At 38.2% G+C, this 27,116-nt stretch overlaps 1 protein-coding gene across 6 annotated transcripts in view; it reads right to left on the bottom strand.

The window, feature by feature from the left end:
- The window catches only part of TTC28 (tetratricopeptide repeat domain 28), a 635,539-nt gene that overhangs the window by 268,927 nt on the left and 339,496 nt on the right, over window positions 1-27,116 (bottom strand). For 4 of the 6 annotated variants that reach the window (XM_047827138.1, XM_047827139.1, XM_047827142.1 and 1 more), the window contains one exon: window positions 23,823-23,912. The exons of the other annotated variants lie outside the window; for them this stretch is intronic. In XM_047827138.1, the coding sequence (XP_047683094.1) occupies window positions 23,823-23,912 (90 nt within the window). The remainder of the gene's footprint in view (window positions 1-23,822; window positions 23,913-27,116) is intronic. 6 annotated transcript variants of the gene reach the window in all.

Raw genomic sequence — 27,116 nt, 5'->3', positions numbered from 1 at the left:
AGAATTTATGCAAACAATAGTTCTAAGCCACTAAACTAGAAAAACAGAGTTTTCCACACTGCAGCAAGGCTAAATTGGAATTACATTTTTCAAAGCAATATATTCATTATCCAATTGGTTTCTTTGATCTTCTTTTATTCACATCAAAGTATCCCAAATAAGTCTCACATGTCCACAGTATCTCTTAGCCACTGAAACTTAATAAAAACGAACGGCCTATTTCTATAGCTTCATCTGTGATACAATTAACTACGGGATTTTTCTTTTAAAGTTAAAAAATATGTATGAAGTAAAATCAGTCTTAATGAAGAGATCTAGACTGACAGATCTAGCATAGGACTCTTTGTTAAGAATGCCGATAAGTCATGATACAGAAATCACTCAGTGAAGCCCTCAGGCGGAGATTGGCCACCGAACATTAGCCTAAAGGGTCTCACTTTTCTGTCCTAAGGGCAGGTAAATATAAACAATCTGTCACCCCACAAACCCCAACTGACAGTGACGAACTAGGGCCTTCCTCAAGGAGAGAGGTGGTTCATGAGTCTGGAGAAGGACTACCAGAGGTCAGCCCATCATGAGACCATGAGAGGTCTAATATGGTTGACAAATGAACTTAGTAGGTACAAGGTGGGAGCCAAGTTACAGAGCCTAAATTAGGATGGCAGGCAGGGGTAGATCAAGAATTAGGACTGGAAAATAATAGGAAGAGGAGGGCGGGTAAGCAGAGAAGGTGGTCTGGAAGAATTCCAGAATAAAGGTTATGATGGACAAAGTAAATTTAAAGGAGGCCACAGGATAGTCTTTCATGGTGAAGCTTTATGTTAGGTGTTGAGTGAGATAAGTAAGAGCAAATGAGATAGTTTCTGGCATCAAGAAATAAACAGTAATAATAACAAACATCTATTACATGCTTACAAGGGACTATGCATGAGGCTAATGTGTTACATGCATTTAATCTCTTTAATAGCCCTGTGCAGTATTTTCTATTTTTGTCCCCATTTTACAGGTAAGTAAACAAAGGTTTAAAGATGCTGAAAAGTTAACTCAAGTTCTTAAAAAAAAAAAAAACTCATACAACTCAATAACAAAATATAAACAACCCAATTAAAAAATGGGCAGAAGATCTGAATAGACACTTTCCCAAAGAAGACATCCAGATGGCTAACAGGTACGTGAAAAGATGTTCAGCATCACTGATCATCAGAGAGATGCAAATCAAAACCACAACAAGGTATCACCTACCCCGTCAGAATGGTTAAAATAAAAAAAACACACAAATAACAAAGGTTGGCAAGGATGTAGAGGAAAAGGAACTTTTGTGCACTGTTGGTGTGAATGTAAATTGGTGCAGCCACTATGGAAAACAGTATGGAGGTTCCCCCCAAAAATTAAAAATAGAACAACCTTATGATCCAGCAATCTCACTTCTGGGTATTTTTCTGAAGAAAATGAAAACACTAATTCAAAAAGATGTATACACTCCCACGTTCACTGCAGCATTATTTATAATAGACAATGTATAAAAACAGCCTAAGTCCATCAGTGGGTGAATAAAAATTATACACATATATGCACACACAGACACAGACACACACACACACACACACACACATTCACACACACACTGAAATATCATTCAGCTCTAAGAAAGAATGAATGAATCTTGGGGTGCCTCGGTGGCTCAGTTGGTTAAGTGTCTGACTCCTGATTTTGTCTCAGGTCATGATCTCACGGTTTATGAGTTCAAGCCCCCACATTGGGCTCTGTGCTGACAGCGCAGACAGAAAGACCAACTCAGAGACTGCCACCTCAGATTGCCTCTTCCATCATTTGTGGAACAACACAGAAGCTAAAACAATTTTAAATGTGTTCAGCAGAAGATGATGAGAGCTTGGACAGGGCCCAGTGCCTGCCTTGGCTGTGGAGAACGTGAGAGGGAAGTGTGGCTGCCAGGTCTCAGCACTGGGCATCAGGGGATCCAGGAAATCAGAGAGACCACGTGGGAGGGAGAGGAAATGAAGAGCTCAGGTTTGGACCTGATGAACTGAGGATCATGACACACACAGGCAGAGCTGCAGCGCAGGAAGTCTACAACAAGGGTTTGAAATTTAGGAGCAAGGTCTTGGATGAAGATATAAATCTGGTGATTTCTTAATGATTCCTCATCTTCCCTCACAGATAACAGTACTCAATATTAGGGTAAGCCACACAAAACTACCAATGTTCTTTTTTTTTTTTTATTTTTTTTAACGTTTATTTATTTTTGAGACAGAGCATGAATGGGGGAGGGTCAGAGAGAGGGAGACACAGAATCTGAAACAGGCTCCAGGCTCTGAGCTGTCAGCACAGAGCCTGACATGGGGCTCGAACCCACAGACTGCGAGATCATGACCTGAGCCGAAGTTGGACGCTTAACCGACTGAGCCACCCAGGCACCCCTATTTTTTTGACCTACAAAAAATGACAATTTTAACAAAATGATCTACTTGATCCATGAGTACAATACGTGAATATACAGTATTTGTAAAATGGACTCTGCAACAGATATTTCACAGAGTCTGAAAAAAATAAAGTGATTAACATATACGTGTGTTTCCTGTGCCCATTGTTTTTTTTAATGTGGTTTTGAAAAATTATTCTTATTAGCAACTTACACAAATTACACAATTAATGGAACTGTAAAGACTGATGGATTGCTCAATTGTAATTTCAAGCAAATGTCTTTTGTGGGGTCATGCATACAATGCATCCATCCTATGATTTTTCTGCCTCTGTGAGGAACTGGTAGCTTGAGCTTTCCAAATGGCTTATCAGTGCTCATTAATTCACTCTCTCCCAGTCAGCCTTTGTGAAGGGAAGCAATGAAAAGAGGTGAGCACCAGATCAGCTGCTGAAATATTTCCTCAAAGAAGGCACCTCAGTCTCCACACATGCAAAGCCTACTTCTGAGAAGGTACTGCATGTACCCCACGGGACACAAGAGGCTCGGTAAATGGTAGCTAATGTTATGATGTCACAGTTTTGCCAAACGACCAGCTGCACTACTCAACAACCATCTCCTATGCCAGGTTGCTAAAGACTGACCTCTACCAACGTATTTATACACTTAGAATTCTGACAAGACTAATATTAGAAGGCGTAATGTTGAAACAAAAAGTCAAAGTCATTTGGCCAAGATAACACAGTAAATGAGACAAATACTCAGAAAAACTACGCAGTAGCCACCGAATCATAAAAATCTCACCATAGAAAATAGCCTTAAAAACTTGTCAACATTCCTTCAAACACACCCAGAGAGAGGTGAAGAAGCCCAAACATTTCAGGGATAGCAATAGTGATTAGAGTGATTCAGAGTTCTTGTAGATTTTTGTGGGCATTAAATGGAAAAAGATATGAAAGGGCCAGGCAAGCTAATTCTAGTCAACTGTTGTTCTGCTCTTCCTTCTGAGGACACGAACAGTAAGTTATATTACTTCCTCAAAAGGAATCATATTGAAAACAACACATACTAAGGTATTTGTAACCTGGAGGTATCATTTTCAGTCATGCTCATTTATGAGATGATGAAGCCACCACTGCACTGTGGTACAGTGATTGCACTGATAGCCCCAATTCTTCACGCCTCCCATTGAGGATGTGGTGTTGACTCTGGGCTAAGTCAAGGCCATTTGCTTAGGCCAATAAGATGTTAGCAAATGTGACAGAAGCAGAAGCTTGGCACGCACTTGTGCCTCTCTGCCTTCACCTTAAAAGCAAGCCCAGGATGATCCACTGGAGGATGAGACACATGGAACAGAGTCTGTTTGATCCACATGTCCCAGGGAAAGTCTGAGATATAAAAGAAAGGCTACCTAGCCACTACCTAGCTGACTTCAGCTGACTGCAGGCATGGAAGTAAGTGTTGCTGAGCCCAGCTCTGATCAGAGATTTGCAAGCAAAAATAAGCGCATATTGTTTTATGCCACTGAGCTTTTCTGGTTGTTTTGTCATAGGGTATTACTGTAGCAATAGGAAAATGATATACATGATTATTAAGCATGTGAAAATTGTTTACTCCCTAACCCTATAAAAGCCGAGGCTCCACCAGAATGACTATATGACAGCATCCCAACAGTGATATAAGTTATGTGTGTGTGAACAAGGATTTGGGAAATCATTGTTCTTCAGGTGTTTGTAAATAGTTAGATTTTAACATAGAGTTGTATCAAGTAAGGGACCTTTCCTATTATACTACTTTTACACTCAAAATCGGAAGGCATCAATGACATTGAGTTGCCAAGATTCTGTCCATTTGAGAAAATTATCTTGCATAGTAGTTAATTTCCTAGATGCATGTGGGGGAGTAGTAAGGTATTATACTAAACACAGGCTAAATCATCTGCAGTATCTTTCCTATTTTCAATTTCTGTGATTGTTTATTCTACACCTTGAAAGAAGCCAGTTACCTAACTATACAGAAACATTAGTTTCTAGTGAGAAGGAAAAGCAGCTGGATTTCTAGTCCTATTTCCTGGAAAGACTTCTCCAGTATTCGAGAGTCTAATCTTGGCATATCAATCTAGAAGAAACTTTATAAGCTGGGAAATTCATTCCTTTTAATAGCCACGCAGGACACTAAAACAGCTAGGTGCCAGGGCAAATCACACTTAGCAAACTGGAATAAGGCGAGCCAAATATCTGTTTCTGAAATTGGGTGGGAGGAAGGCCCAAGTCATTGCTTTCTTGCGATCCTTTACCTATGTCCAGCTCTTTATGTAACCAGGAGAAATAAAATAGAACAAGAAGAAAACATGGATGTCTGAGAGTCATAATACCTAATGTGCTAAGGATATAAAATATCTGGAGTTCTTCAGAGGATCATCATATAAATTAACCTAGCACTATTGATCCTATTGTCCAATCACCACACATGAATTAAACCGGGCAGTACATAATCAGAAGTGGTTATTTTCTGGACATATTAAAGCCAATAACATCAATTAGAATGTCTCTAAAGTCAAATGTTTTTGTCAAGGTTTCAGTAATTGCTTCTGCAATCTCTCTAAAATGATTTATATCCCACATTCCTATGTAACAGTACAGGACAGAGATCAAGTCCTTTGGGACTAGGGCTGGTCAGCCTCAGTGAAATCCTTTTACTGACATTTTCCAAGTTTAATATCAGGTATTTTGTCTTATTTAAACCTAAAGGGCATGTCAAAGTCTAGCTGCCATCAAGAACAGGCTCTTTCTGGGGCGCATGGGCAGCTCAGTCGGCTGACCGTCTGACTTTGGCTCAGGTAATGATCTCACAGTATGTGGGTTCAAGCCCCACATCAGGCTCTGTGTTGACAGCTTGGAGCCTGCTTCAGATTCTGTGTCTTCCTCTGTCTCTGCCCCTCCCTGACTCGTGCTCTGTCACTCTCACAAAAATAAACATTAAAAAAAAAAAAAAAAAAAAAAAAAAAAAAAAGAGCAGGCTCTTTCTTGTCCATTTAGAATAGAGATGCATACTCTGTACACTCAAGAGATTAAAAGCAAATAGAGTATATGAACCAGATTAATGGTCTGGTCCCTGCAGCCCTAGCAGAGAGTTTACTTAAAATGAAAGCTTTGGATGCTGATCCAACTCTTTAGATTTAACCAAGGTTCTCACTCGAACGGCCCTTGTAACAGTATTAGCACTGAAATCCTCCAGCTCATTCTTTCCAAGGCCACTAGAAACAAGAGTATTGCAGAGAAATGTGATCCAGACTACTGCCTGCAGTGGGCGCAGGAAAGGAATACTACAAGTTCAACAGCAGGGACAGGGTAGGGTGTATGCCAAGAAAAATCCTTTTAAAAGACTGATTCATAAGGTTGGGTAAAAATCTTTTCATCCAGGTCACTGAAACACATCCTTGAAAGCAGACTGACTTCAAGACTCATCTATGTTAATGATATATGTGGGAATGAAAGCCAGTTGCCACGGTAATGCATACTTAGTAGCAAGAACCATTGAACCAGAGCAGGCTCTGTGACATAGTAGTTTGAAAATATCTGATTCTAAGAGAGAATCAGTTTTCCTTTCAAGCTGTAATGAGAATTCCAGATCTTCTACAAGTATGCATTTAATGGGAAATGCAATGATCCTCACCATACCTTCATGTCTAAGTCCTACTTTTTCCCCCTTTTACAGATTAATGAAGAATTAGTTTTTTGTTAATGGTGGTGGTGTTCCTTATCTAGACATCTAGTTTCTTACTTATTAGCTCCTAGACGCCCTTCACTTTATCAGTCTTTTTGAGAAAAGCAGTAACATTTCTTCTTCAGTCAAAATTGTTTAATTTCCACTTCTCTATTTTGGCAAGGAAGAGTAACACGCTTATTTACAATGGCAATCTATTTTTTCTGATCCATTTTCTATTACTTAAAAAAAATCTCCTTACACTTAGGATCATAAAGAAAAGACACCCTATCTTTAATAAAATGCCTAATTCAGGTCTTAACGTGCTGGCCAGTGGATACTTGAATACTGCCAATACCCAGCGGCCTTCTGGCAGCCGTGGGCCTTCTAAAAGCTGTTCTCTGGCAATAGTCTTTCACGCAAGCACTAATTTTATTATAGCGAGTTTATGATTTTCTCTCATTTCCCTGCTATTTTTAAATGTGGGGCTGTAATAGGAGGCGTCTAGAGGCCCAAGAGATGAAGGAACCGTTGCACACTGTTGGGTCTCTGTGGTATCAGTGGCCTTTGGAAGCTAAGAATTCAAATGCAATGTCAAAGAGTATTTGAATACAGGGTCCCTCAGGGGAACTTGCCCAACGAGAAACACATTGCTTTGCTCTCTTCGTTTTCCTTTTAATTTCTGCTTTCAAGTCCTTGTGGTCTCTCAACACTCTTCCCAGTTTTGTTCTTTAAAGTTATTTTTGTACATTGCCCATCCTAGCCAGACCTAGTTAGCTACATTTAACAACATTGTCTTGGGGGATGAGTTTTTTTTTTAATTTTTTTTTTTTTTTTTTTTTTCAACGTTTATTTATTTTTGGGACAGAGAGAGACAGAGCATGAGCGGGGGAGGGGCAGAGAGAGAGGGAGACACAGAATCGGAAGCAGGCTCCAGGCTCTGAGCCATCAGCCCAGAGCCTGACGCGGGGCTCGAACTCCCGGACCGCGAGATCGTGACCTGGCTGAAGTCGGACGCTTAACCGACTGCGCCACCCAGGCGCCCCTGGGGGATGAGTTTTTGACTTCTTGCATCATGTACCAATACTGACAGCTGTAAAACAATAAAGCGGCTTGTGATGTGAATGAGACTTTGCAAGAAGGAATGCCAAAGTTACTAGATGTCATGCTACATGAAACTTTGGGATGCAAGCTTTCAGAAAGATTGGCTCTGAATTAGCTTAATATATGCTAATCAGAAAAAAAGTTGAGAGTAGACTGATTCTTCAAGGATCATTTGTCGGGATAAAGAAAAACATTTATGAAATGGCGAGGGGAAGAACGTGTGCTTTTCTTAAAAGCTTACTTTTAATAACTGAGATAAGCAGAGCTCTCACATAGGTAAGTGATAACTGAACGCCCTGGACCCATCCTGTACTACACCAATCAATCTCTATAGTCAGAAAAGTGGGGGGAAGCCCAGGATAAAGCCCAAGCTGCACAATGATAAATACCAAAGAAGCACCCTTACTTTAAGAATAAAACATATGAGAAAAAGTGAGAACTGAGATGGGAATCAGAAAGCCTGCAGATTAGTTCCAAATCTATCCCGAATCAGCTAGCTACATAGACAACCCATGCAACTTGGTTTCTTCACCTATAAAATGAGAAAAGTGCCAGAGATGATCTCCCTAAGTCCTTTCCATCTCTAAAATTCTATTTCTGGAATTTTTATGTGTCTCCAGGCCTGGATACAAAGGAATCACCGAGTTATTTCCTGTTGCTTACCTTAATGGAATTACTAATTTATTTCCTATTGCTTACCTTAGCTATTTTCATTTCTTATTGTCTCAATTCTTATGAAGAAAGTAAAAGGCAAAAGACAAAAAAGAGACACACTAGGGAAACATTTGAATCCTAAAATGACATTAAAAAAAAAAAAAGGAGCAAATATTAGGAATGTTAGTCTTCAGGATTACATTCATTCTAAAAAAAAAAAAAAAAAAAAAAAAAGGAAAAAAAAACCCAGAGAGATGAGAAAAGTCACAAGCACATAAAATTATGGCTCTGGCAATACTATTAAATAGCAATAATCCCTGGATCAGACATTGCCTAACAAATGTACTTTGTCTGGAAAAGCTGTGAGCCCAAAGCAACACGAGAATTCTTCCCCAGACTGTCATCAAGTACAGATTACACTCTGCCATTTTAAAAATAAAACAAACAAACAAACACTTTAAAGTAGTTTCTACATACAGGGGTCAAACACGAAGCAATATTTATTCTCCATAAATGTCTTCTTCTATTTACATATTTCCATTACCTGTGTTTTACTTTTCCTAACATAAAAACTAAAAGGTAAATTGAATGCAACCCAGATGCTACTTTATACTTCCCTGTACAGCACGAGAAACCAGGTAATCAAGCTATGCTGCTGTAAAGCAACTGTCAATGGCTCCTCTATGGATCTATGGGTCCATAAACCAGATCAAACTCTCTGGGCAGAGTCAGCTCTGTTCACTCTATGGTGTATCCTCTGAATTTACAAATAACTTTATCCTTTGTAAGAGAGGGTATCAACATGACTGATAAATAAGACTAAGATTATCCAAACATTCTGGGACACCTGGGTGGCTCAGTCGGTTAAGTGTCCAACTTCAGCTTCGGTCATGATCTCATGGTTCATGGGTTTGAGCCCCAAGTTGGGTTCTGTGCTGACAGCTCAGAGCCTGGAGCCTGCTTTGGATTCTGTGTCTCCCTCTCTCTCTGCCCCTCTCCTGCTTGTGCTCTCTCTCTCAAAAATAAACATTAAAAAAAATTATAAAAAATTTAAAAAGATTATCCAAACATTCTGCAAGTAAACTGCGAAAGTCCCAGACAATATTCTTTGGTTTAGCACCACTGCACATGATTCTATAGATAAGTCATACATATCTTACTCTTCTCTGACACACCCACAGAGCTAAGCTATTATAGTTAATAAATACTTTTCTATAGGGCTAGAGATGGGCATAATCTGGTAATATTCTTTGTGAATTATCCTCTCTAGATTGAAAAAAACTCATTTTATATATAGAATCTAACAAAAGGGGGAACATTTCATCTTAAATGTGGGTATGTTAAAGAGTATAGGTAGGGCTTCCTAGATGTGCTTGTGACTTTACAATGTTATAACAACTTCAAAATGTAAGCTCTTTTTTTATATAATATAAAGTCCATCAGAGCACTATCATCACTCAACTGGGTCAAGGTTGAGTTGATTTTATAGAATGCTGGTTAGACATGGTTTATGACCTCAGTTAAGCGAGTAGAAGTCACAAATACTACATTATCAGTGATGCAGTGTAAAAGCCAATGGACTAGAAGCTGAGAGCCTCTGATGTGAGAACAGTCATTAATGGGCTGGATGGTAGGTCTTTCTGTCATAGGGTCCTCACTGTCTCTGCTACAAAATGAAGTCAAGGTATCTCTAAGATCTTTATCTGACCGCAAAGCTGTTATTCTAAATAAATAAACATCAGGAATCAAAATATTCATTGGTAAAAAGTATATAATAAACTATTTCCAGCTATGACAGACCAATCTGTAGCAAAAGAATTAATTCGCTAAACACAACTGGAAAAAAAATGGATTAAAAAAAACCCATTTGAAGGTACTGTTGTGGTATCAAGGCATTCAAGACTTAAGTGACCAAGAACTTGGACAAATGAAAACTCACTTAGGTGAGTATGATGTTCTCTGGAGAAATTTTCCAATTTGAAAGGGTCATGGAAAAAAAGTTGAGAGGTCAAGCAAAAAGGGGCTACTATGAAGCACAGAAATTTAGTAGATCTTTCAGCAATCACATGGGACTAAAGAAATAAAACCTGATGTTCAGGACTACCAACGAAGTTGGGATTTGACCAATAGTATAGAAAAGCAAGAGCCTGAGCCATCTTTACCCTCAAGACAGTCACTCACTATTTTAGAACTAGCACGCACCTACAGGAGAAGACCAGTAGAAAGTAACTGCAATAAACCACGTTATTGGCATTCCCATGGTACTGGTAAGATAAAAATTAATGCTTATTCTGCCATGGTGGTGGGCCCGGAAAGGACCCTCAGGTTTACAGTTGGGACTGCTGTAGGAGTAAAGCCTCCAAGTAAAGTTGAACCAGAAATTGATCTGATTGAAACCCAGCTCTGAAATAATTCATTCTTATCTGCATTAAGATGATCTTCTCCTCCCCTAAATGCCTATCAGATATTAAAGAAAATTCTACCTGGGAGAAGATAATATCATTGAAATCTCTTAATATTTTCACACAAAAAGGCAAGTACTCAATAAAAAAAAAAAAATGAACCAGGCACAACAAAAAAGGACAAAGAGAAAATAGAAGAAAAAGAAGAAAAAGAAAATAGCAACAAGCCCGTGAATTATCAGACATGAAATTTAAACTAATTGTGATTAACATGTTCTTGAAAAAATGATAATATGGAGAATTTCAACAGAGAACTAGAATATATGAAACAATAATCAAACTGATATTCTAGAAAAATAAAATTACCTAAATTAAGAATGTGGTAGACAGGCTTCATATAAAGGTAGACACAGCTAAAGAGAGAATATTTGTGGGGCACCTGGGTGGCTCAGTCATTTAAGTGTCTGATTCTTCATTTTTTGGCGTAGGTCATGATCTCATGGTTCGTGAGTTCTGGCCCCGCATCGGTCTCTGCACTGACAGCACAGAGCCTGCTTGGGATTCTCCCTCTCCCTCTCGGCCCTTCCCCCAAACATGCTCTCCCCGTCTCTCAAAGTAAATAAATAAACTTAAAAAAAAGATCTCTATTGTGATCTAGAATACAGGACAGTAAAAACATCTAGGCAGAAACACACAGATAAAAAGGATGGAAAATACAACGGAAAGCATAAGATACAAATGGAACATGGTGAAAAGGTATAACTCACATGCAAGTGGAGGCCCAGAACAGGAAGACAGAAAAAACAGTGTAGACGCAGTATCTGAAGAGGTGATAGCTGACAATGTTGCAGTACTGATGAAAACATCAAGCCACAATTTAAAAAGCTCAGTGAATGTCACACAGAATAAATACAAAGCAAACCGCGCCTAGCAAATATCATAGTAAAAGTGCTGAAAACTAAAGACAAGAAAAAGCAAGAAGAGGGGCAAAAAACATCTTCAAAGGATCCACAAAACACTGAAAAAGTTTTCAAAAGAAAAAATAGAAATGATCAAAATGAATAAATAAATAAATAAATAAATAATATATATCCATATAATAGAAAACTACATAGAAGTGAGAATATATGAATATTGCTACAGGCATCAATCTTAATGAATCTAACAAATATAATGCTGAGCAAAAAAGCAGGCAAGCACAAAAGAGTATTGACATACTATATAAATCCTTTTGTATAAAGTTCAAAAAAGGACTTTTAACCTAACTTTTAACTCTTAACCTACACTATTATAAGTCAGAATAGTGGTTATCCTTTGAGGGTAGTTAACATTGGAAGGAGATAAGAACAAAACTACCAGGTTGCTGGTAACATTCTAGCTCCTGATCTGAGTGAGGTTAAACAGGTATGTTCACTATGTGACAAATCATTTTAAAAAATGATGTGTGCACTTTTCTGTGTATATACTGTATTTCAATAAAAGTTTACTTAAGGGGCACCTGGGTGGCTCAGTTGGTTAAGCATCCGACTTCAGTTCAGGTCATGATCTCACAGTTCATGAGTTCAAGCCCCACATCAGGCTCTGTGCTGACAGCTTAGAGCCTGGGGCCTGCTTTGGATTCTGTGTCTCCCTCTCTCTCTGCCCCTCCCCCACTCACACTCTGTCTCTCTCTCTTAAAAATAAATAAACATAAATAAAAATTTTTAAGTTTACTTAAACATATGCACACATTAACTGTAGTCCTTAAATTGCAAATTCATTTCACAAATGATCCATAGACAATTTGATTCCTTTCTACCTGTTTAATAACATATCTTTGAACTATCCATTCCTTGGGTTCAAGAATGAGATAATCTCAGAAAAAGAAGATAAAGCTTTAAGTTCATCTACAGATTATAAAGTGACCAAGGTACTGAGGGCCAAACTGGAAACTTGATCACATAAGATGTTTGTTTCTATAAGGAAACAATTTCTTTAATGTTTATTTTTGAGGGGGGGGGGGGTGTCGGTGGGGGAAGGGGCAGGGACAGAGAGAGAGGAAGACAGAATCCGAAGCAGGCTCCAGGTTCTGAGCTGTCAGCACAGAGCGTGATGCAGGGCTCAAACTCACAGACTGCAAGAACATTACCTGAGCCGAAGTGGGACACTTAACCAATTGAGCCACCCAGGGGCCCCATCTATAAGGAAACAATTTCAAATGTAAGCAAAACAAGAGGCACCTGGGTGGCTCAGTCATTTAAGCATCTGACTTCAGCCTAGGTCATGATCTCACTGGTCTGGAACTCTAGCCCCACATTGGGCTCTGTGCTGATACCTCAGAGCCTGGAGCCTGCTTCAGATTCTGTGTCTCCCTCTCTCTCTTTGCTCCTCCCCCACTCACACTCTGTGTCTGTCTCTCAAAAATAAATCAAAACCAAAAAAATTTTTTTTTAATTTTAAAAAACAAATGTAAGCAAAACAAAGACTCTAAAACAAGAGGGAAGTAATTATTTACTAAGAGCAATGCCCCCTGCCCCCCAAAGAAAAAAATATGGATTGTAGGAAAGATGCTAGTAAGGATGTATTAGGAGATGAGTAATTGGATAGGATGGATCAAGAAAATAAATACAATATCTTGAACCTCACAGGAAGGGGTCCATTCGTGATAGACCAAAAATTCAGCAATCACTGGACGACCCAGAACTTTAAAATAGGATGGACTATTAGGCTGCATTACCTAAGCCTTCTATGAAATTCTACATTCCTAAGGCAACTTTCATAAAATCCATCAGTCTGCTGTAAAAGCCTTAGCAAAGCCCTTTCTCACCTCACGTATATTTCGCTTGAAACAAAGAGAGCACCCTTAATAAATCCCCATCACCATCATGAGTTTGTCTAAGACAAAATCAGGACATGCTTTGTGATAAAGACTGTTAACAAAGCTGTCTTTCAATCTGGCAGCTGTTCTTTCCTAGCCATTCTTCCAGGCTCTCATACGCAGTGAAGGTGGCTTTAAAACTGGACAATGTTAGGAACCAGAAACCCAGCACAGGCTTTACAGGTACTGACTGTTCTTCCATTCCAGTCATTTAGTAAAGGAAGCTCTTACCAGATTCTGCTGAGCCTTGGGAAAGACAGTCGCTGATAGAGATATTCCTACTTGAACTTAAAATTTTTCTTACATCAAAACGCCCCCTCCAACCTCTCCCTTCTGAAAGAAGGCACTCCAGTCATTTTTCTGGAGAGAGTGAAGGTATTCTGCACCAAAGAAAAGTGATAGGTGTTAACCTATGGTTGGAAAAGAGGAAGTTTCTTTGAAAAGAATTGTTTTCAAACTATGCTTTTGACCACTACGCTCCATTATACTGAGACGGCGAGAAGACTGAACCAGTAGCTGTGGTGCTAGAAGGAACCTGGCATGTTTGGTTTAGAAAGGCTGGCCAAGTGGTTCTGATCCTCCAGCTGAAGCAGCACAGGACAACAAATTACATGACATACAAAAAGTGACAGGCTTTGGAGACAGCTTTATAGATGGCTAAGAGATCAACAAAATGGGGACTGTCACCACCGTTTTTATAGGGGTACTTCAAATGTGTCGATACTCAAATCTTGGCTGGCCTAAACTGCTGGGACCAAGAAACAGTAAAATTATATACCAAAGGAAAGGAAAAATAAGCACCTCACCGATTTGGACTCAGGAGAGAGATGAATCTGAGTTGGTAAGATTTGATTAGACAAGATAGAGGTATGAGACTGTCAAATATAGACAGTAACCAGAACTGCCCTAATAGCTTTCACGGCTAAAGAAGAATACCGGCAGGGACTCCCACAGCAGCTAACACTTACCAACTGACCACATGCTTTGTGCTGAACATTATGCTGAATACTTTATTGCATATTATCCCTACTTTATGGATTAGGAGACTGAGGCTAAAACAAGCTTAAGTAACTTACTCAAAGTCACACAACTAGATAAGTGTCAGAGTGAGGACCCAGCCAAAGTCTGTGTGATGCTAATCATACTCTGCTTATAAATTCTGACGAGCATAATTAATTCCTCATATGCCTCATATTTCTGGAGAACTTGGGAATCCTATTGTCTTGAGAATTTTATCCATCTTGTAATCATTTTAGCCTCTTGGTTTGCGTAGTAAAACCTCCTGAAAGAGTTAAAAGGTAAAAATTTAGCCTTAACCAATGATCACAAATTCTAAATAGAATCAGTTTAATTAACTAATTAGTGAAGTATTATCAGAGACTCAAATGGTAATAAGAGAGAGAGAGAGAGAGAGAGAGAGAGAGAGAGAGAGAATTCTTGGCACTCTTAACCTCGATCTTGCAGAAAGGCCCACAGACATACTCTGATATACCTCTAGAAACCAGGGGACACCTGGTTAGTGAGTCTCAGAATAATGTGGATTAAGAAAGAAAAGCAATAAACAATTCAATGGTGATTTCTTTGGGATGTGATTTCTCTGTAGAAAAGAAGAACTTTGAGATTCATACGTGTTTTATGGTAATTAGAGTAAAGTGTTTTTATTCAGGGAGAATAAAAGATTCTGATTAGTGCTTTGAAAACAGACTTTTTGATAGTGAACTAAAATTCAAAATAAGAAAGGATTCCTAATTTGGATCATCTGTAGCAGTGGATGGGAAGGACATTGTTTTTACAATCTATTCTCATCAGATTTTAATTGTTCTAACCCACAATGACATAAAATTAAACAAACCTCAGTGATGTCCTTACAAAATTAAAATGGACTGTCGGAAATTATGGCTTTTGTTGTTGTTTTTGTTTTGGAAATTATCTTTTTTAAAAGCTGGACACCCAGGATAGATTTCATTTCAACAAGGATTAATGATTTGTACCAAAAAATTTTATTCCAAGTAGCTAGCAGAATGTGTTTCATATTGTTTTCCAAAACCATGATTCTAGTCCTTATTAGCTAGCTGTGTGATCTAAAGAAAAATCACCCATCCTTCTGTAGCCTTCGTCTTCTCAACTAGATAGTAGGAATAATACCACTAATTTGCTTCAGTTTCTCCAAGTTTCCATGGTCCCCAGGAAAAGAGAAGTCCAAGGTTAAAAATCAACAGAGTGCCAGTGAGTCCAGCAGCTGTTCTGTTGGAGCAGAGGCCCCATCTGGGCCCCCCATCAGACCAGAATGGCAGTGTCTTACCATTACAGATGGTCCTTAGTGACTTTAGGAACAATAGCCCTCAAACTCCTCTCAGTCCGGCAATAATGCTTCTGCCTCCCATTGGTCAGAGTCTAAGTCCTTTAATTTCAACTCTTTGTGCTCAAATTTCTTCACTCTTGGTTCAGCTCACTGTCCCTAATAATGGTACCATATGCATTATCAAGCAGAAGGCTTTTGGTATATTAGCCCAGGGAGCCTGTCTTTTTGGGAAATTACTGAAGAACATCACATTATATAAAAATCTACTCCTTATTCTAGGATGTGTGGGAATAACATGAAAAAAATAAGAATTTTTTTGTAAATAGTAAATATTTTAATCACATACACATAATTCATGATCACTGATTGTCATTTTAGATGACTAGGACACACAACATTCTACAGATAGCATCATTATAGAGAACACATTTGACTACTTTAGGATCTTTAGAAGTGCCACATGTGATCACAAAAGAAAACCATTCTTAAATATAGCAAATGGAAGCAATTCACTGTCGATCTTGGGCAAGTCACTTCATTTCTATAGATTCCCTATTCCTTAGGATAAAATGAAAGGGTTAGCTCTGGTGATTTCTAATAAGCTGCATAAAATACTTTTTTCCATGAGACCTGTATCTTACTCCCTACCCCATCCCACCACCTTATGGTAAAGAAGAGGTGAATCCCCACAGCCAATACTACAAGAAAAGGTCATTGGCCATGCAATCAAGGTGAGCGCCCCCACCTTCACTAAAGCAGAGATCAGACTGCACTCACTCCCTCCTTCCACTCACACACCCAAAGTACTTTACAAGGCTATTGTGTAATTCATAGATTTCTGACATTTAGTTAAACCTGGTTTTGCCAATACATGAATATTTTGTTGCAGTGCTACTCCAGGATATGCTGGAGAGACAGAAGAGACAGAAAGGAGTGGGGAGTTGTGGTAAGGTCTTGTTTTTGTAGCATGGGGGGCAGAGATAGCAGCATCTGGTGAAATTCATTCCACATGGGTCAGCTCCCACCAAGAGACTGATCATTAGAAATACTGCTTAGGGGCGCCTGGGTGGCTCAGTCGGTTAAGCCTCCGAGTTCAGCTCAGGTCACAATCTCACGGTCCGTGAGTTCGAGCCCGGCGTCGGGCTCTGGGCTGATGGCTCAGAGCCTGGAGCCTGCTTCCGATTCTGTGTCTCCCTCTCTCTCTGCCCCTCCCCTGTTCATGCTCTGTCTCTCTCTGTCTCAAAAATAAATAAACGTTAAAAAAAATTTTTTTTTAAAAAGAAATACTGCTTATTCCTCTTTTACCACCTAATCCTTTATTCTTCAATTTTTCCAACATTTTGTGGTGAAAAATCACAAAGACAAAGTAAAGTTTTAAGACTTATACAGTGAATATATATGTGTGTGTGTGTATATATATATATATATGATACAGGAGTATATTAAAGTATTTTATTCAGGGAGAATAAAACATTCTGATTAGTGCTTTGAAAACACGACTTTTTGATAGTGAACTAAAGTTCGTACGTGTGAACTAAAATATATATGTATATTTCATTCTTTCTCATTGCCACGTAGTACTCCATTGTGTATATAAACCACAATTTCTTTATCCTTTCATCAGTTGATGGACATTTAGGCTCTTTCCACAATTTGGCTATTGTTGAGAGTGCTGCTATAAACATTGGGGTACAAGTGCCCCTATGCATCAGTACTCCTGTATCCCTTGGGTAAATTCCTAGCAGTGCTACTGCTGGGTCATAGGGTAGGTGGATCCTGAGAAACTTAACAGAAACCCATTGGGGAGGGGAAGGAAAAAAAAAAAAGAGGTTAGAGTGGGAGAGAGCCAAAGCATAAGAGACTCCTAAAAACTGAGAACAAACTGAGGGTTGATGCGGGGTGGGAGGGAGGGGAGGGTAGGTGATGGGTATTGAAGAGGGCATCTTTTGGGATGAGCACTGGGTGTTGTATGGAAACCAATTTGACAATAAATTTCATATATTAAAAAAATAGTATTGGATTAAAACCCGAAGTATAAAATATATATATATATGTATACATATCATATATATGTATATTATATAAGTATATATATATCATATATGCATGTATAAAGATTCTGCAATTACTAACGATTTACTAAATGTGCTTTACCCAGAAAGTTCATTTATATTCCTTCTCAGTCAATCCTGGCCCCCATTTTGGCTCCCAAAGGCAAACACTGATCTGTTTTCACCACAGATTAGTTTTGTTTGTTCTAGAACTTGTTGCTAAAGCAATCGTAAAATACATTCTTTTGTTTTTTACTTCTTTCACACAATCTCATGTTTCTGAGATTCATTCATGTTGCTGCATGTATTTCACAACTATATAGCAGTTTATCCATCCATTCTTCCATTGAGAAATATTTGGGCTATTCTCAGATTTTGCTATTATGAATAAAACTGCTATGAACATTCTTGTACAGGTCATTTTGTGGACTTAAGTTTTCAATTCTCTGAGGTGAATACCTAGGTGAGGACTTGGTAAGCCAAAGGGTGAACGTATGTTTAGATTTTAAAGAAACTGCAAGACCTTTTCCTAAAGTGCTTTTACCATTCACATTTCTAACAAGGAAAATCCAATACGTGACATCCATGTATGCCTCAGAATCCTACAATTTGATGCTATAATTTTGGCTTTAAGCAGCCATATGCATATTTTCTAAATTATAAGGAAAAAAAGTATAAGCAGTACTTTATATTTACCAACCTATTTATTATTTATGGTGTTGTTCCTCTTTCTCGAAGATCCATTTTCTTGAGTTTCCATCTGATACCATTTGCCATAAGCCTGGAAATCCTCCCTCAATCTTTCCTATAGTGCAGGTCTGTTGAGTTTTCTTGGTTTTCACTTATCTTTATATATCTTCTTGAAATATTCTTGAAAATTCTTTTTGCTCATTCTTGAATTCTGGGCTAACAGGGTTTGTTTGTTTTCCTTTCAGCATTTTAAAACTTGTGTTCTGTCTTCAGGACTCTAATTTAATTTCTCATAAGAAATCAGCCATCATTAGTACAGTTGGTCCCTCTCTATGTAATGGGTAATTTTTCCCTGGTTACTTTCAAGAGTTTTTTCTTTATAATTGGTTTATAGTCATTTCCCTATAAATTGCATAGGTGTGGTTTCCTTTGTATTTATTATGCTGGAGTTTAGCTAGATTTTTAGAAACTATAAATTTATTTTTAAAAAGTTTAGGGAAATTTTAGTCATATTTCTACCAACATTTTTTCATTATTTTGTTTATTTTATCCTCCACACAACATTGTGTGTGTGTGTGTGTGTGTGTGTGTGTGTGTGTGTGTATCATCCTCTGTCCCACAAGACAATGAGGCTCTGTTAATTCTTTTCAATCTATTTTCTCTCATTTTCAGATTAGATCATTTCAATTGACCCAACTTCAAGTTCATATTTCCTTCTCTGTCATCTCCAATATTCAACCCACTCAGTGAATGTTTTTATTTCAGATATTGTACTTTTCAGGGCTAAAATTTTCATTTTACTTTCTTTAATTTTTTTAGTATATTTTTAACTAATTTTTTAAATGTTTATTTATTTTTGAGAGACAGAGTGTGAGTGGGGGAGGGGCAGAGAGAGAGGGAGACACAGAATCCGAAGCAGGTTCCAGGCTCTGAGCTGTCAGCACAGAGCCTGAGGCAGGGCTCAAACTCACGGAGTGTGAGATCATGACCTGACCCAATGTCAGACACTTAACCAACTGAGCCACCCAGGCACCCCTACTTTCCTATAGTTTCTATTCCTCTATTGATATTTTCTTTCCATTTATTATGAGCGTATTTTACTTTCCATATTTGAATATAGCTATAACTTTAAAAACTCTTATCTATTAATTCCAACCTTTGGGTCATTTGGGGTTGGTCTCATTGAATGCCTTTTCTCTTCAGTATAAATCATTTCCCAGTTTCTTCCTATGACTAATAATTTTAGAATATATCCTGAACATTGTGAATCATACACTGTAGACACCCAGGACTTTGTTATATTACACCTACAGAGTATCAACTTTTTTGTTTTTGCAGGCAGTTAACCCCAACAAACTCAAACACCAAACTGCCCTAAAGTGAGCAGCAGCTGAAATCTCTTCAGTTCCTTCAGCCTTAGACAAATTGCTTGGAATCTGCCCTCATATGCTTACTTCAGAGATTACTCAGAAATTTGATCAGAATTTATACATAGAGGGGCATCTGGGTGGCTCAGTCAGTTATGCGTCCAGCTCTTGGTTGCGGCTCAGGTCATGATCTCACAGCTTCATGGGTTTGAGCCCCACATTGGACTCTGTGCTGGCAGCACAGAGCCTGTTTGGGATTCTCTCTCCCTCTCCCTCTCTCTCTACCCCTCCCCGTTTTGTGCTATCTGTGTCTCTCTCCAAAAATAAGTAAATAAACGTTAGGGGAAAAAATAATTTATACACAGAATCTGGGTCTTCGCTTTGTAGGTCTCTCCTTTCCAGGATACCCTCCTTACTTTCTGGTTACTGTTGTTGAGGCCAACTCGGTCCTCTGATTCTACAACCAGTAACGCTGCAGGTTTCTGTATACATTTCAGTAGCATTGTGGTGTATGGTGCTGACACTCTGGCAATAAAAACATTAAAAATAGGGAATTATTATTTAGAATGGCCAAATTATGGAAACAGCCCAAGTGTCCATCAGTAGATGAATGGATAAAGAAGATGTGGTATATATGTACAGTGGGATATGATTCATCCATAAAATGCAATGTTGCCATTGCAACAACATGGATGGATCTAGAGGGTATAATGCTAATAAATGAAATAAGCCAAAGAAAGACAAATACCATTTGATTTCACTCATACGTGGAATTTAAGAAACAAATGAACAAAAGTAATAGAGAGACAAACCAAAAAAAACAGACTCTTAACCACAGAGAACAAACAGATGGTTATAGAGGGGAGGTGGATGGGGCAGATGAGTAAAATAGGTGAAGGGGATTAAGAGTACACTTATTTTGATGAGCATTGGGTAATATACAGAATTACTGAATCACTATATTGTACACTTGAAACTAATATAACAGTGTAAGGTAACTACACTGGTATTAAAATGCAATTTAAAAAAAAAAACGGAAATTCATCTAGTGTTATTCCCTTCTTCCAAGTGTCAATTCTCCTTCAATTTCTGCTGGCTTTTGGTCACTCTCCAGCACCTCCATGCAACTGTTTGTTTTATATTTTTCCCAAAGTTCATAGTTGTTATATGTGGCTAGCTACATTGCCATTATCAGAAGCAGAATCTTCCCTCTTTTCCTATGTAGCAACAGAAAATACAGATGAGTCTAGTATAAATGTCAGGTACTATGGAAAAATGAAGGTGGTCTGTGATTCACACTGATGCACGTTTTCCCTCTGATTAAAGATTAGAACTACAAAAAACTTCAGTAGTTCTACTTGATAAAACTTTGAGATAATAGATTTTTTTTTTCTGTGATATCTGATATGGCAGCCACTAACCACATGGGCTATTGAGCACTTAAAATGTAGTTCTTGTGACTGGGGAATTGAGTTGTTTACCTTAATTCTAATTAATTAATTTAATGTAACTACTCTTGGCTAATGGCTATGACACTGAACAATAAAACATCATCTGATCTGGTCTTCCTGTTTATAGATGGTGAACCAGCAATCAGAGGGCTCCCAAAAGAGGTCTATATATGGCCACTAGTTGCAAAACCAGGATTCGAATTCAGCTCTCCTTATTCCTAGTCTGAAGTTTCTTCTACTCTGTAGAAGAGACTACAAAACACTAGGCCTGGAAGAGGATACCCAAAATGGGTAATGGGTGAAGCGATCATAAAGCAGAACTTGAAAAAATTAGCTGGAGAACGGAACAGCTAGGGGCAGAATGATTTGCAAACATATCAGACATTACACATACATACTCATGTATTCACTGGCTTTGCAATTTCTTTTGAGGCAAGAGCTATTTTATCAGTATGAGAAAAAGAGCTTTTTATAAGTCATTACAGGCTCAAAAGCTCTGGCTCAGCTAATTTGTAATACAAAGTACAAAGAGCACAATCAAGAAATTGATGTCCTATCTCCATTCCTCACAAGTGTCTACTTTCCAACTCTTCAGTGATTTGAAGAGTTACAGCTTAAGAATCTTATTTGTTTCTTAAAAGCCTGTAAGATACACACCACTGAAAAGATTGCCAAGCATTCCCCTCCTGAACTTAATACTCCCTATGAGGACATGGTTCTCTGCTAAACTGGAATGCTTTTTACCTTTTAACCTACACTCCTGTACTACTGGAAGTAAAATAATTATTTCACTACGTTCTTTGCCTCTGTCTCTGTGTGTCTCTCTCTCACCCACCCCACCCCCCACAAATTTTTGTGTGGATTTCATACTAATATACTAATACACTAATACACACAGTGTAGAAAATACTGCAAAAAGGTCCAAGAAAAATAGCATTGTTTTCAGAGAAAGAGCTGTGGTCACGATGATGTCATCAAAAATTGTCTAATTAATTTCCTGTAGCTACATCCTAAAGGAAATCTGGAAGGATCAATTTTCTCAAAAAGTCAAGTAGTCCTTTGGCAGGGAGAAGGACGGGGGCAGTAACAGTTTCTGTAAACCCACAGGTTCATAAATTGACAATGATTATCATTTATCTTTACTTTTCAAAATCACAAAGAATGAAATTTCATTTTAAAAATCTTCTATGTCGGGGCGCATAGAAGTGTTGGCTCAGTTATAGCACTTATCATATAGCCACCCTCATAGGTGGCTCAGTCGGTTAAGCGTCCGACTTCGGCTGGCGTCATGATCTCACGGTTTGTGGGTTCGAGCCCCGCGTCGGGCTCTGTGCTGACAGCTCGGAGCCTGGAGCCTGCTTCAGATTCTGTCTCCCTCTCTCTCTGTTCCTCCCCCACTTGCACTCTGTCTCTCTCTCTCTCAAAAGTAAATAAATATTTAAAAAATCTTTTTTTCATCTTTTATGTGATAGATATTATCAAAATATAGTCTTCTGAATATAAACTTTAGATTTTAGTTACTGACACAAAGTAGCTGCAGAAAAGAGGAGTAAACTTAGTTGGTATTTACAACTGGGCTTCCATAAGTCTTCCTCTCCAGCTCTGAATAAAATGAAGACCACCATTCCTAAGAACCAAGATGATGAAAGCACTCTTTACCTCCTATAACCCTCAATGTTTTTCCTCTAGGCTGATACGCATTTATGGACACTGGACTGGAACACTGCAGATGGCTTACCGGAATATTTGAGCCCCTTGAGGGCAAGAACAATGGCACATTCACCTTTATACCCAAAGGCATTATAGCATCTGGGGCATAGTAAACATGTGTTGAATGAGCGAATGAATGAGATTATAGATATAAATAAGCTATTCTCCTCTCCCTCCAGAAGCTGCCAATTACACAATGGGGAGAAGAGCACCATTACAAACAAATGATAAGTGCTATAACTGAGATATCACTAGAGGCTACACTTTGCCAGTCAATTTGAAAAAAAAACAAAACAAAACAAAACAAAAGACTGATACCAAGTGCTTACAGGCTTAGAACAACCTTTTGTGTGTACAACTTGGGAAAATCTTTTAATTTAAAATGTGTATAATAGCTGTGCACCCAGGAGTCCCACTTATTAGACACTACTCCTAAATGTATATAAAGTGACTTGTACAAGGTCTTTTTTGTTGCGACCATGTTTGTAAAAAGAAAAAAAATCTCCCTGAACATTCCATCAGCAGATGAGTGGTATATCCATAATACATAGCACTACACAGAAGCTCAAAAGAACGTGGTTGATCTACATGTGCTAACATGAAAAGAGGTTTAAGACTATTAAGTGAAAAAACTATTTGTAAAACAATATCATATTTTCACATATGAAAAACAGAACCCTAACAGAAAATGGGCTACAGCCATGCTGCCTAATACAAATGTAATAATTTAAACTTTCTAGTAACCACATAAAAATGTAAAACAAGAAAAGTGGAATTAATAACATATTTCATTTAATCCAATGTATCCAAAATATTATTATACTGCAGTCAATGTAAAAACTTAGTAATGAGATACTTTGCATTGTTTTCATTGTAAGTCCTCAAAGTTTAGTGTGTATTTTACATTTACAGCACATCTCAATCCAAACTATTCACATTTTAAATGCGAACAGCTACATGTGGTAGTGGCCACCATAGTGGGCAGTGTAGATCTAGAAGGGAAATTCTTCAAACTGGTAACCGGGGTCACTTCTGGAAAGGATAACGTTTGAATCTTTCACATCAATAATTAATTCGTATATTACTTACACAATGGTAAAAACATAAGAATGAAAAACAAAGTGGAGCAAATTGACCTGTTCCAAGGGTTGTTGAATATCTGGGGTCAAGGAGGAAAACCTGGGAAAAATAAAATTTTAAAATACCATTTACAATAGAGAACTAATGGTTACCACAGGGAAGGTGGATGGGGGGTGGGTGAAATTGGTGAAGGGGATTAGGAGTACGCTTACCATGATGAGCACTAAGCAATGTATAGAATTGTTAAATCATTATATTGTACACTTGAAGCTAATATAACATTGTATGTTAATTACACTAGAGTTTAAACATAAATAAAATACTGCTGAATTAAAGGAAAATAATAAAATATCATTTACAATAAAAGGCACATGTGCACACACACACACACACCTAACACCTAAGGATAAAACTAAAGGAAATTATGCAATAGTTCTACACTGAGAACTATAAAACATTGCTGGAATAGATTTTACAAGGCTTAAATAAATGCAGAAATATACCATGTTCATGGACTATTAGATTCAAATATACTTATAGATTCAATGCTATCCTAATCAAAATCCCAGCAGGATGTTTGAGTGAAGGAAAGGGGAACAATACGCTTATTTTAAAATACATATATTTACTTACATGTATATAAGTGTAAATAACCTGGAATAGCCAAAGCAATCCTAAAGAAAAACAAAGCTACTAGAATTCCAGACTCATTAAAAAGCTGCAGTAATTAGGCAATATGCCACTGGCGTAGACAAAGAAATCAACGACACAGAAAAGAGAGTCCTTATATACCTTACACCTGACTTAGGACAAAAGGAGCATACAGTGTGGTCTTGTGAATACATGGTTCTGTGTTAATTGGATATGTATATGAGGGAAAAAGCTGAACTTTGATCCCTACCCCAAACCAAACACAAATGTAAATTCCAAGTGGCAGGAGACCTAAATGCAAAAGGTAGAACAGTAAAGCCTCACAGAAAAATATTTTGATGACCTTGGGATACACAAACATTCTCTTACACAGAACACAAAAGGGATTAACCATTAAAAAAAAAAAAAAAGGATTGGTAAAGTGGGCTTCACCAACATTTGTATGATAATGAGTAAAAAGATAAAAATTTTAAAAGAGCTTTCATGGTGCAGAGGCAATTTAACGAAACCCGAATACGGAAAATATTGTTGAGGGGTCAAAGAAGGGGTCTTCTATGCAGACCAGAATGAGTAAAGATACGGAGGGGAAAGTATAAGGCACATTTAACAAAGTATGACAAGCAGGCTAGTATGAACAGATGCTAAGGCGTGTGACATACTGAGTAGCTGAAGCAATGGGAAAAGGTTATTAAGGGGGTTGGACTTTATCCTGAAGGCAAGAGAAAGCTGTCAAAGGATTTTAGGCAGGAAAATAGTGTGATCAGAACTAAATTTCTGAGGGATAACTCATAGATCTCTGTAGGTGATGGATCAAATTGAGAAGAAACTAGAATCAGGGCAGAGGTAAAACAGATTTCACAAATTACAGTATTTACATTTTCCAGTATGACAAGAAGTACGCAAAGCTACCTAGCAAATAAACAGCACTTTTTCCAAGAGTGTTGAGTTTACTTGACTATCTGGGGGAAAACAATTTTACACTGAATTAAACTCTAATATTACATAGGCATGTGCAACTGCACGTGACTCATTTAAATGATGGTGCCAAAGATAATGCCAATAATAACAGTAGCACCATTTTTGAATTCTTATTGTGTCTTAGGCACTGTGCTAAGAAAACACTTTACATGAACTCATTTGATTCTCACAGCAATAAACAAAGTAGTTACTACTAGAATCACTTCCTCTATGTAACTACACACACAGGGACGCCTGGGTGGCTCAGTCAGTTAAGCGTCTGACTTCAGCTCAGGTCATGATCTCACAGTTCATGGGTTCAAGCCCCGCATCAGGCTCTGTGTTGACAGCTCAGAGCCTGGAGCCTGCTTCGGATTCTGTGTATCCTTCTCTCTCTGCCCCTCCCCAACCAGCACTCTGTCTCTGTCTCTCAAAACATAAAATCAAAATGTTAACTACACACACCGAGTTATCTACTCAGGTATTTGTGTTTCCATATACCTTGTTCTTTTTATTTTTTTAGTTTTATTTATTTTATTTTGAGAGGGGGGAGGGGCAGACAGAGAGGGAGAGAGTGTATCCCAAGCAGGCTCCATGCTGTCAGAGCAAAGCCCGACGTGGGGCTCGATCTCACAACCCTGGGATCATGGCCTGAGCCTAAATCAAGAGTTGGACACTTAATCAACTGAGCCACCCAGGTGTCCCTTTTTACTTTTTATTTATCTGCTATTAAGGCTTCACATCCTTTATATTGCTGATGATGTAACTTGGTATAACTACTTTGGAAAGCTGGTAAAAATTAATAAGTCTAAACATATGTATGAAGAAACATTGCTGATGTTTCCCAAAAGACATCTACAAAAATGCTTACTAGCAGCTTTTTCATAAAAGCCAAACATTAGAAATAACTCACATGTCCATCACACCTAGAAGAGTTAAATAATTTTCAGAGTCACATGGCTAATAAGTGTCAGAGCCAAAGTTCAAGTTTGTCTAATACTAAAGTTCACATTCTCAGGCACTGCACTACACTTGAAAGAAATTACCTAGTTAACGGTGGCAACTTCAGGCTGTGCTCATAGGTCCAAGCGGTTGACACCTCTCCTTTACTTGTAGGAGAGTACGTGTTAGAAAGAGTGGGAAGTTCTACAACAGTCCAGGCAAAAGATGGCATGGTGGAAGGGAGGACCCAGAAAAGAGGTTGCCAGAAAGAAGAGAACCCAGGAACAAGCCGAAGGTGAGAGTTAGGTGGCTTGGCAACAGGAGGACAAACAGCAAATGCAGAAATAGGCACCGACTGAGGGCTAAGTTAGGAATTGAAGGTGGGTGTCCAGGAAGCAGTTGGATAAAGAAATATGACACCCAGGAGAGAAATCAGACTGATGAAAAAAGCTTCAGAGTCATCAGCATATTTGCATATCAGATTCCTAAATAGAGAACAACATCTCTAATACAGTATAATTTATGCACTCATCTGGCAATTAATATTAGCTCATAGGAAGGTCTCTATGGGCACCTGAAATTAATTTTCAAACCATTAGAGCAGATAGAAGGTTAGTTAGAATGAAAAATTCCTGTGGAGAAGGTATCACCTCCCCTATTAAGTTTCTGAGAGTAATTGTATAAAAGAAAAACCTACTGCTTTTTAAGTACGTGGACAGAGTGGTTTCAGGCTGTTACCTCACTATTTGAGAA

This window comes from Prionailurus viverrinus, chromosome D3 (assembly GCF_022837055.1).
Source record: "Prionailurus viverrinus isolate Anna chromosome D3, UM_Priviv_1.0, whole genome shotgun sequence".
In the NCBI taxonomy this organism is placed as follows: Eukaryota; Metazoa; Chordata; class Mammalia; order Carnivora; family Felidae; genus Prionailurus; species Prionailurus viverrinus.
Note: the sequence above shows the minus strand (reverse complement) of the source record. Positions and strands in the feature narration are given on the sequence as shown.